The 12,064-nt window shown below is 45.6% G+C and overlaps 1 protein-coding gene and 1 non-coding gene across 2 annotated transcripts; one reads left to right on the forward strand and one right to left on the reverse strand.

The window, feature by feature from the left end:
• The first annotated feature begins 705 nt into the window (after positions 1-705).
• LOC149315473 (uncharacterized protein F54H12.2-like) lies at positions 706-1,923 on the forward strand. The gene has a single exon (XM_089513316.1). It carries the CDS (start codon positions 706-708, stop codon positions 1,921-1,923), a length of 1,218 nt encoding a protein of 405 aa, XP_089369442.1.
• Positions 1,924-10,898: 8,975 nt separating this feature from the next.
• On the reverse strand, positions 10,899-11,003 carry LOC149315474 (small nucleolar RNA SNORA5). The gene has a single exon (XR_016280781.1). It is a non-coding gene; the product is annotated as a small nucleolar RNA SNORA5 (small nucleolar RNA).
• Between the last annotated feature and the right edge of the window lie 1,061 nt (positions 11,004-12,064).

Genomic DNA, 12,064 nt, shown 5'->3' on the forward strand with positions numbered 1-12,064 from the left:
ACCAGATTGTTGGAGATTTCTCGGTGCCGCTGCTGTGCTGCGTACCGGTCAGAGGAAAAAGTCACGAGTGTATCACCATGGTCTATGATAGGCCGTATTATATCCCCGTCAGTAAGAGCCACATTCACACGATTACCGTTGAAATAAAGACAGATTTAAACAGACACATGCCATTTCGTGTTGGGAAGGTGATAGTGAGGTTGCACTTTCGACCCCGAAAAGATTATCTTTAAATTTAAAAAATGGTTGTGTTAAAAGACTACGGGGACATCGATGCTTACAGGTCCTACTACAGGGCTCAGGCCGGACAAGGATTGCCTGGCTCCGTAGGGGCGCCTATGATGTACGGAGCGGGGTTGGGAGGAATATTTCGCGGGCTTTTTCGAAAAGCTGTTCCTTTTCTGAGGCAGGGTCTGGAATTGATCAAACCTCATGTTAAGACGGCGGTGAACAACATTGCGGGGGACGTTGTGGGAAGAGTTATAGACAAAATGCAACCCCAAGAGGGCTCGGGTGTGGCTTACTTGAAAAGAAGGAGCGGGGTGAAGCGAAAGACGTCTCAACAGCGGTGGGGACCACCGGTGCCTTTAAAAAGGATGGTGGTGTGGCAAACAAAGGTTCAGAAGCGGCGGACGGCGGAGAAGAAGAAGGCTGCGCTGAAGAAAAAGGGTGAGGTGAAAAAGAATAGAAGAGAGATATTTTAAGATGGCATTCATTCACGGAACCTCTGAAGAATGCGCCAAGTCCGAATTGGATCTCTTTCAATTATCCCCAACCCAAACCAGCATCGAGAGCAGTACGTATATCGAGGTTCCGCCTTTGGCTGCCCTTTCCCCCAACGCGCCTCTGGATTTTTGTATCACAGGAAACAGCGAAGACTACATCAATCTAAACAACACTCTTTTATACATCTGTTGTAAAATAACAAAAGAGGACGACTCCGATATCAACGACGACACCCAAGTGGCCTTAATCAATTACCCCATAGCCTCTCTTTTTTCTCAACTCGATGTCGTCCTGGGAGACCAGTTGATCACTCAGAGCAATAATTGTTATCCATACCGCGCAATGATGGAACTGATTCTGAATTACAGCGGCGACACCCTGAGAACCCAGTTCACGGCCGCGGGCTTCCATAAAGATACCGCCAGACTGATGGAGCAAACTCTCCTCACAGATGCCGGAAACAGAGGGTTTAGAGCTAGGGCGGCTCAAACAGCCGGCAGCTGCAAATGGGATCTGATGGGCCCTCTGCACGGCGATTTGTTCTTTCAGGATAAAATGTTGCTGAATGGCGTGGATGTGAAAATTAAACTCACACGCAGCAAGGACACATTTTGTCTGATGAGCGGCCTTTTAGCTGATCGTTACAAAGTGCATATTTTGAACGCCGCCCTGTTTGTGAAGCGGGTGAAAATTTCACCAGCTGTCCGCTTGGGCCATGCAGAAGCTCTGCTTACTGCTAACGCCAAGTACCCCATCGAGCGTGTGGGGATGAAGGTGTTCAGTATACCCGGAGGAAGCCTCGTATGCAACCAGGAAAACCTCTTCTTGGGACAGCTGCCTAAGCAGATCGTCGTAGGTTTTGTCGACAGCGCCACTTTTAGCGGAGACTATGCCCGAAATCCCTTCAATTTCAAACACTTCAACGTTAATTTCGTGGCCCTATACGTCGATGGGGTTCAAGTACCATCAAAGCCCCTCCAACCCAATTATCCCCTGGGTCAGTGCGTGAGGGAGTTCATGCAGCTGGTACAAGTGACGGGGAAAGAAATGAAAGACCAGGCCCTTCTAATTAATCGTAATGAGTTTTTGAAAGGGTATACCTTGTACGGCTTCGACCTGTCTCAGGGACAGACTTGCGCCGACCGCTATTCTCTCATAAAAACGGGAAACCTCAGAGCCGAGATCCGGTTTGCTTAACCCCTGCCAAATACTATTAATGTGATCCTGTACGGAGTGTTCGACAATGTGATCGAAATCAACCACACCAGAAACATCCTCTTTGATTACATGTGAAGATGAACACGAGTCAGATATTGCGGTTATTATATCGGAACAAGTCCTTTCTAGACGTATACCCCTGCGATTTGCTTCCAAAGAGATACCTCGCCAAAAGACCCGCGGGATTAGTAGTGAACACCCATCCTCACCATTTACCGGGAGAACACTGGATCGCTATCTACCTGCCACCAGAGGGGCCGGGGGAGTTTTTTGATTCCTACGGCATGGCCCCTGATGATCCCCGTCTTCCTAAGACCATCACCAAGTTTTTAGAACACCAGGCTGAAGAGATAGAAGCAGCTGCAGCACCCCCGGGCTGTGACCTGCGGGCACCATTGTGTATTCTTTTTACAAAGCAGAGCCGGGGGATTATCTTTCGACCGGATTTTAAAACTGTATTCCGATGATGTTTTGAAAAACGATCGGATGGTCATAAGGTTTGTCAGAAACAGAAAAGCTCAATTGTGCCGGAAGCCTTACGACTTATTTCAACATGTTCAGACATGCTGCCCACTCTGTAAAAACCAATTGTAAGCCTAATACAATAAAAGAAAGAGAAACCGATTTACGATTCAAACTTGTTGCGTTTATTTATTTACACAGGTTAGAAAGTTAGCCATTCGGGTTTCTTATCGAGGTCTCTCGAAGGGGTCTCAGGGATGGGTTCCAGCTTTAACCAGGGAGGTCTCTTGAATGGTCTTTTGGGTCGGGAACGAGGAGTCTTTGGTGGTAAGGAGGGGATTTTCAGGTTCTCCACCGTCTGTCTAACGTCCATATTTCCTACGAGAGAAGTGGGCATATTTACCTCCGCCAGAGCTTTCAGAAAAATATCCCATCCTTGAGGTTTTCTCTTATCAGGGATGGCGTTAGAATGGGTGATGCCTCTGATCAAATCGAGGATGTTGGAGCCAGGCAGGGCTTTCCCTCTATACAGAAAGGATCCTCGATCATCCCACGAAGAGACATCTTTATGCTGACTTAATTTGTTTAGCAGAAGCTCGGCATTTTTCCTGTAGCGAGCGTGGACACCTTCCAAAATCTCTCGAATGGAAGCATCCTTTTCAGGAGGAGGCGGGGGTATTAATAAAATAAATAAAATAAAAATTTTATTTGTATACCGCCCTTCCATCGATCAGGGCGGTGAACAACACAATAACAATACAGAAACAACATAAAAATACAATACAGTCATATTAAAAACAAAATTAAAACACCATCAGCCGATCACCATTGTCATCGGGGGGGGAAGACCAGCTGGAACTTCATTCGGGGAAGGCAGATTGAAATAAGAAGGTTTTTAGTTCCTTCTTAAACTGGGCCAGGGAGGTGGCCGAGCGGAGCTCCATGGGCAGCGTATTCCAGAGGGCCGGGGCGACGATGGAATATGACCTCCTCGTTGTGGAGGTTAGTCTAGCCCCTGGGACCCTGATGGTGATGGAGGCGGTGGTGGTAGAAGGTCGGGGAGAGTAGGAGTTTTCTCCATTTCACCCATCCTGTTTAGGGTTAGAAAGCACTGCAGAACACTGGTGTAGAGCTTAGCCTTTTCATATTCAGACAAGTCTGTCCTTAAGAGAATTCCTCTCATGTCCGAGTCCAGGCGTCTCATCGTAGCATTTCTGATATTTTCCGGCTCTCCTCGCAGATCTTCCAAATTTTTACTGGGAACCAGATACATTTTCTCGGCATATTCCATCTTTACTTTGTGAGGAGGCTGGTCAGGAGAGGGATAGCAAAACTGAGCAAGGGGCCGATGAATCCTCCGCTCTGTTCAATGAGGTGCTTCTTCTTTTTTAACGACAGCTTTTTATTGCTCAGCTGCCTGATGAAAGTCTTCTTCTTTTTTAGGGCCTTAAACTGCTCAGGTTTTAAGGGGACGTTACCTCTCAAAGTATCAAGGGCTATCTCAGCAATAGCCGCTATAAGACTCTCAGAGGCACCGCAAAAATAGCTCTTCTTTGCTTGGGCACCGCTTTAATAAGGATTTTCAAGAGGGCCATGTTTTTCTTTATATTGGCGGACATGCTGATGCGGCTGCCAGTGGGGACTTAAAAGTTCAGTACGTAGGAATCAGTGTCTTTTATAAGGCCCTGAAGGCTTTTTTGGAACATAGACCGCCGGAAGATCGGGCGGAAAAAGCCCTGAGCGTAATCTGTATGTTTCGGGAGTTGCTGCTTGGAGGTCTATCAGTAAGTAGCGATACGGCTTTAGGGTGGCATCGTTGAAAGCGTCTAAAAAGAAGGCTGTGTTTTTAGCATACATTTGTCGGGCTAGAACCAATATCTGCAGTTTGTCTCGAGGATTCTTAAAGAGAACTATATATTTAGCATTAAGGCTGATTGTTCGCCCCTGCTTCCCGGAGCAAAACAAATTCTGAATGACGTATATGATGCTCAGATTTTTATGATGACACAGCTTTGTAAAAGCCACCTGAACAGATTCATTTTCACAAGCTTTTTCCATTAAGTCATCCAATATCACCAGATTAACTTTACTGGGTGGAAGTAAAACATCATCATCCAGAGTGGAAGGCAAACCCTCCACAAACCGAATAAAAGAATATTTAGACATCAGTTCCTTATACAGAGGTTGCCAACACGATAAAACCATACCACGTTATCGGGTTTGACAGAAAGCACATGATCAGCATATTGCAATACATTTTTTATAAAGTAACTTTTCCCACAATTGCTAGGGCCTGCCAAAATCATCGAGAAAGGATGCTGCAAGCAGGTATCCATATTTTCAATAGCTGTAGGGTACAGATTTGAAATCGTCCACAATGACCCTTTTATCATAAACGACTCTTTGCGTTTTCCTGAGGGGCCTGGTTTCTATCAGAAAACTCTCGGGGGGTCTGTCCGTCCCTGTCTGAGATGTAGGAAAAAATCAAATCTTTCAGACTGTTAAAGGTGATCTTCTCGCTGTTGGCAGAATTCAGAGTGATCCCTTTAACCTTTATACACGCGGAGTTATCCGAAAAGCGGTAGGCGTAGCTTTTTGGACCCACTGCCACGTATTCCCCCCACCCTCTGTCTCCTATTTTAGGGGGGGCCTGCAGGGGAACAGCATGGACCCCCTCTCCCTCTCCACATCCTCTATCCCCACCCAACACCTGCTCTTTTACACCCCTGTTTTGGGTATGAAGTCCGAATATGCTGTGGACTGATAACGTTATTTTTTATCTTCAGGGGTGTCTCCCTCTCCACACCCTCTACCCCCACCCAACACCTGCTCTTTTACATGCCCAGAAAATTAAATTTCATATTTTTGTGTTCATTAAAAAGAGAGTTCCTGAATGGCAGCTCTGAGCTGGGATAGATGATTCTTGGGACCCTTGCTGAAGCAATCTTTGTTTCGACGCCCTCTAGTTGTTGAGGAAAAAAGCAGGCTAAATGCCTTGATCAGCTTTCAAAGACCCTTTATGCAATTCTTGCTTTAAAATCCCGTCAACCTTTTATTTCCCTCATGTTTCATACCCCCAGCTTTGTAAAAACATCCCTTGGAGAGTTTGTTTGGCAAACACTTCTATTATTATTATGTTCCTTCAATACCCTCCTAAAACACCTGTGGGTTGTTGGATTTTCTATGGGAAAAGAATTCTGCAAGGTTGGACCCTATATATGAAGGGGTGTGTGTGTGTGTGTGTGTGTGTGTGTGTGTGTGTATGTATGTGTATATATATATGTATATGTGTGTGTATATATATATATACATATACACACACTTAATTTTCCCTGTCTCATTTTTAAGACTTAAGATAGATGGCTGTTTCAGAGAGAGAGAGAACTTGTAAATTTCCACCTGGTACGTCCTGCTTGATCAGATATTAGCCTGTTGCTTGCTTCTGCAACTGCCTTCTGGCTGGTGAGATAAGAAAGAAGCCTAATGACACACAGAGAGTCTTGCTTTTCTGCACACGGAAGTCTTTTGCCAATTGTGAAAACGGCTCGTTTTGTGAGAATATTTAGACCTTGGGCATTTTAACAAATTTATGCTCTTGAAGAAATAACATGTATTTCAGCAGGCCACAGGCAGGCTGGGATACATACATTTAGAATGGTTCATTTCCACTTATAGGGGCCTTGAACAAATGTGTGCATGGGGAGCTGTCTTTTCTCCAGCTTGTCTCTATATTGCAAGAGATAAGGGCACTCCTGCTGACTGCTTTGGGGTGAGATATTTGGTAATTTTTCTAGGGTGACTCTAGTTCCAAAAAAACAAACAAACCCTGATCTCCCCAGCTTAAAAAAGACACAGTGTTTTAAAACATATTATTTTATTGATCTTTTCACGTCAATTAAAGAGTTATTTCTCCTCTTCCTCTTTTGATCCAGCATTGATCACATTTACACATACGCAGTTCAGACAGCATTTTGAATCTCTGGAGACGGCCTCTGTGACTTCTTGTATATTTCTCCCAGAGCTCTCAGCGGTTGTCTCCTGGGGAGTTTCTTTATCTTTTCTCTGTCGTAAAAACACAAAGAAAAACAACTCATTGTACATTAACACACACACACACACACACAGCAGCAGCAGCTATTCGGCAAGGAACATTACCCTGTTGGGTGGGGCCATATCTTCATAAATGGGCTCCTCCGCTTCAGAGTTTAGGGGCTCCATTGTCATGTACAGGTCTTCCTCACTGCTTGAGATTTCTCCAGCGTATCCGCTATCATCATCATCGGAAGACACTTCTAAGCAGTTTAGGCAATTTTCAGCTATCTATTTTTCAAAGCGGGACTTCAGGTCTTCTGGAGAACCGTAGATCTGCTTCTCAATCACCAGCTTTGTCATACTTTCATACAGTTTGCATATGTTTTCAGTCATGTCCTTGAGATGCCTGTTCCTTCTCTGCTCATCCCCGGGAGAAGTTGGGGTAGAATCTTCCTCCGCCGCACGTCCCTCTGTGAAATTCTCCATTTTGCAGGTAGGTCATTCCCAAAAGCGATCGCGCTCGACAGCAGGTGACAGTGGGCGGCAGCAGGCGTAGCCGATGTCGCGGAGGGTCCCCTTCATATACCCCGTGCCGCAAGGGCGTTGTTCCCTTCGCCCCAACCCCATTGGCTTCTGTGGAGGCGGGGGGGATTTAGGCCAATCTGGGACGGGGGCGTGGTCCTTTGGGCCAATCGGCGATGCTCAAAAGTGCGCCATTTTTTGAAAACACCCCCTGGGGCGGAGCGTGAGGACGCCATCCACGCGTTGTGCCTTTGTGAAGCTCAAAGCGCGCTGGGTCTCCGAACCATTCATTTTGGGAGGCCGAGACGAGTTCGGAGACACCTCACACCCACCCCGAAAACTTTTGTTGACGCCGATAAAATGGCTGCCGCTTGTCATTTTCAAACACGGCTTGCCGCTACGCCGTCGGTCCGAAGGGGATGGGACCAGCTCCTTGTGGTCGGCGGTCCTGAGACGAGTTCATAGAAGGGTCACATGTGGGGGGTTTTATACTACTCATGACATTACAATGTAGGGCATCCATTGGTGGAGCAACCAATGGCCAATGTCCTGAAGAGCCATGGGCACTGATGTGCATTGGGAAATGTATGCAGACATCAGCTGGGAAGTGCCAGGGCACATCAGGCATGCATTGTGTACATATGAAGCATCCATTGGATGCATATCTTCCCCATTCCTTAACAGGATTTTGTAGCGTTTCAGCATAGTAGCTATGGAGTCATAAAATTATGAAATGTAGGCTGTGATGTAAACACAAACTAACAAAATGAATTTCAACAGGGAGAAATGGAAGGTACTGCACTTGGTCAGAAAAAATAAAATGCAGAGATACAGGATGGGAGACACCTGGCTTAACAAGACTACATGTGAACAGGATCTAAGACCTGAAACAAATGGATCAAAAGGACCACCGTCAGGCTGTGCTGGAGGCGTGGCATTTACACAACACATACCCCAAATGCAGGGACCGGAACTGGTTCAAGGTTGCCCCAATTCAGAAGAGCCAGGCCAAAAGGGAGTGGAAAAAAATCTGCTCCTTTTCAGAGGACTGGCTCAGGACTGCAGCAGCCGCCCACATTGGGACTGGGCATGTATGGTTGCCACTGCCCAACACTGACCTTTGGGGCTGTCTGCTTCACACCCAGAAGTCCTAGTAGACCAGAAGTGGAACATGAGTCAACAGTGTGATACTGCAGCTAAAAAGGCCAATGTGAGTCTAGGCTGCATCAATAGAAGTATTGTGTCTAGATCGAGGGAAGTGATCGTACCAATCTATTCTGCTTTGGTCAGGTCCCACCTGGAATATTGTGTCCAGTTCTGGGCCGCACAATTCAAAAAGGATGTTGAGAAACTGGAGTGTGTCCAAAGGAGGGCAAAACGTTTTGCAAAATGATGATGCATGGTTGTTAGAAGTTCCCCTTTCATATCATCCCTTCCCTTTGTTGCCAGGGAAGTAGCATGTGCTCATTGCCCTTCCTCATTCTAGAAGAGCATATTTTGAACTGTTGTTGTGTGCTTTCAAGTCATTTTCAATGTATGAAGACTCCAAGATGAACTTATTATAGAGGTTTCTTGGCAAGATGTGTTCAGAGAGTGGGGTTGCCTTTGCCTTCCTCTGAGACTGAGAGTGTCTGACTTGCCGAGGTCCGGGGATTTGAACCCTGATCTCCAGAGTCCTAGTCCAATGCTCAAACCACTGCACCACACTGGCTTTCTCTTTGAAGTTTAGCAGCATGTTGAAACTTTGAGAATCCCCTAACAGGGTTAGACATTTGGGAACGGTCGCTGTGATGATTACGACCAGAAGAACAAGCTTTGCGGTTTTCCCACCCTTATCCCACCATCTGGGTTTTTTTTCCACCCATGCAATCCCTCCACTACTGCCAACTGTGAGGATTCCTCCCAAGCAGTCCTTCCACTGTGGCCAAAATATGGGATTTCTACCTTTTAACCCACCAACAGTGAAGATTTTCCCAGTGTTCATTGCCGTTACCACGAGTGAGGGCTTTCCCCGATCCCCACCTCTCTAACACTCAACTTTGGGGGCCATTTAAATGTCCCCAAAGCACATATAAGGATTTATATGTGCCTTAAATGGATACCACCCCTCTCTCTTCAGTGCTGCCCCAACAGGAACCTTGTCTGCATCCAAACTCTCAGATAGATAGCATTTCCAGAGGCCAAAAGTGTATAAAAACCCCCCAAACAACTTTTTAAAATAGAAGTTTAAAGTAAAGCAGCAGATTATTTATTTTTCTCTCTCTGGACATCTGAGGGACCTCCAATGCCATGGTATTCTATAGTGGTTTGCTATTATCCACAATTTCATTTATAAACCTTAAGTCTGGAATGTAACCCCATGGATTGGGAGGGAGGGCTACCTATATAAAACACATGCCTGTATTATCAATTTTTAGCTATATAAACATTATATGGGATGCTCAGTGACTACTTGAAGATAAATATTACGATTCAGCATAAACCTGTCATAACTTACTCTCTGGAGTCAGATAATTCAGACTCAGATAAGTCAGAGTCCCAGGAATGGATAAGTCCTGCTGATGGTGGCCTTTCTGAGCCCAAGGAACTGGGAGCTGCTCCCCACCAGGAAGTGGAAGATGCTGAAGACACATGACTATCCTTTGCAGATCATTAAAGGGATAAGGAAAGAGTGCACTGATCCCAGAGGCTGTTAAATAGGCAATGCTAATTAAGCACCTGGTGTTTTGAGACAGCTGCCTATACATCTCCCAGCAGCCTCTTGACATCATTATTGCTTGCAGCCATTCTAACTTGGTGACTGGCAGTATTCTTCAGTGTTTATCGTTCTTGACCTTGGACTGGCTGTTATTCATGACTCTGGCCATACTCCTTGCTGGCTTCATGTATCTGGACTATTGACTTGCTGTAACAACTTCTGGACCAGCTGACAACCATTCTCTTGCTTCACCCTTGTTCTTGCTTGATAACTGGTGACTTGATCTGGACAGGATTAACTACCTGACAGCTCTTGCACTTCCACCATTTGCTTCCTGGGGCAATTGCTGGCTGGAGCATAGGACAAAGCCAAAAGATAGCGTCCCTTCCTTTTCTCGGCAAGCTGCTTCTTGAGAAATCCAGGTAAAGATCAATTGTAAAGCATTTAGAGCAGGGGTGGGCAAACTGAAGCATCTTTCAGGAGTGCTTTAATAGTGTATTTCTGCACAGCAGAACTATATGGCCCTTGTGGTCCTTTCTAACTGCTTTTTTCAGTTGTTAGGTGGGTTTAAAAATTGTAAACATGTACAGTATTTTTATATTAGTGTGAATGTAAATTGTGATGGCAACATGTAGTGGAAATAATTTGGTTTACAGTGTTTACACTTGTGGGTCCCATCTTCAATATTTCTCATTATGTACTTCTATGCAAATACAGGTATTCAAAAAACCAATGAAATTTTAAATCAAAAACACCCCTGGTCCCAAGTATTTAAGATAAGGGAGACTCAACCTGTACTGTAATTGTAGGCTGTTGAAGCTTTATTAAAGTTGTTAAGGAGCCTTCCTACCTTACAGTTCTACCCAGGTAACAGCGTTGGAATGGCATCTTTCAAAAACATCTGCCACCTCTGCAGCTCACAAGCAACAAGGGCTTGTCAGATGTCCAGTGCCAGGGAATCATTCTGGGGCCCTTTCACACTGTGCAGTTATGATTCTACTTTAATTGTCATGGTAACCTTCTGTTGAATTGTTTGTAGTTTAGGGAAAGAGGGATTTAGAATTCTCTGCCAGAGAGGTCTAGTGCCTCACCAAACTATAAACCCCAGCATCCCATAGGATGTTGCTATGTCAGTTAAGGTATAGCAGAGTGTTTAGCTTTGCGATGCTCTGGGGGCAGCTAAAGTGGTGGAATAAGCCAAATGAGGCAATGTTTAACTCCAGCTATCCAGACACTGTGCTAATTTGTAGCATACTTTTATCCCTAGTCAAACAACAAAAACCTGGGGCTCATGAACTGCAGTTTTATGTGGCAGCCATAGGGACCCAAATTTGACAAGGCTGCATTAGGGAGTCCTGATTTAGTCTAGCCATCTGGCGTGTGGTCTTCTTCTCTTTCTGCTGTCTTCCACCTTTCCCAGCATCATTGTCTTTTCCAATGATTCATGCCTTCTCATGATGTGGCCAAAGTACGACAGCCTCAGGGCCCATTCACACTACAAAAAAAAATCGGTTTTCAAACCGATTCAATCACGTGAAGTTCCTACTCACCCCGAATCTCACACAAGCGAATCCGGGGCTTGCACACCCGTTCCGTGTTAAATGGCCCCTAGCGCGGTGTTTTTGAAATCGGTGCAAATACCGTTTCTTTTGGAAAACCCCGGGTCCTGGGAATGAGAACTTGGCCTCGATCACGATCGAGGCAAATTGAGGGAGGGATTTAGGTCAGAGGGTGGGCAAAGGGCAAGGCATTTCCTCCCCTCATCGGAGGGGAGGGGGAGGAGGAAAGAGCCCTGGGAAGAAGAGAGCAAGGGAAGGCATTCTTTAGGAGCCTCTTTTCCCTGCATCCCCTGCCCAAAGCCCTCTGTCGCTGGGCATTCCTTCCCTTGCAGGAGGAAAAAATTCAGGTCACGAACGGAGCTCATGTCAGGCAACCCCCCCCCCCCCCCTTTTCAAATTCAAACAATTTTTTTTTAGCGAATATGCGCATTGAATACATTATGTTTGTATTCCAGAGGCAGATGGAGCTGGGCTTGCACTTTATATCCTTGGATCTCCTTGCCCTCTGCAGAGGGGGAAGCTACAAATGTTGCAAACAATCAACGTTACATTTTTAACAATTTTTTTGGAGCGAATATGCGCATTGAATACATTATGTTTGTATTCCAGAGGCAGATGGAGCTGGGCTTGCACTTTATATCCTTGGATCTCCTTGCCTTCTGCAGAGGGGGAAGCTACAAATGTTGCAAACAATCAATGTTACATTTTTAACAATTTTTTTGGAGCGAATATGCGCATGGTTTGTCTTCTTGAGCAGATACAGCAAGGGAAGCAAAGGGAAAGCTAATGTTGCTTTTAAAAGCATAAAAAAATGCATGGCAATCCCATCCTTTGCCTGGGACAGGGG

Source organism: Sceloporus occidentalis, unplaced genomic scaffold (assembly GCF_023333645.1).
Source record: "Sceloporus occidentalis isolate IW3139 unplaced genomic scaffold, rSceOcc1.0.p SCAF_3, whole genome shotgun sequence".
NCBI lineage: Eukaryota > Metazoa > Chordata > Lepidosauria > Squamata > Phrynosomatidae > Sceloporus > Sceloporus occidentalis.

Bases quoted from the DNA above. Each gene is read 5' to 3' on its own strand.
- LOC149315473 (XM_089513316.1), top strand. From the start codon at position 706: ATGGCATTCATTCACGGAACCTCTGAAGAATGCGCCAAGTCCGAATTG.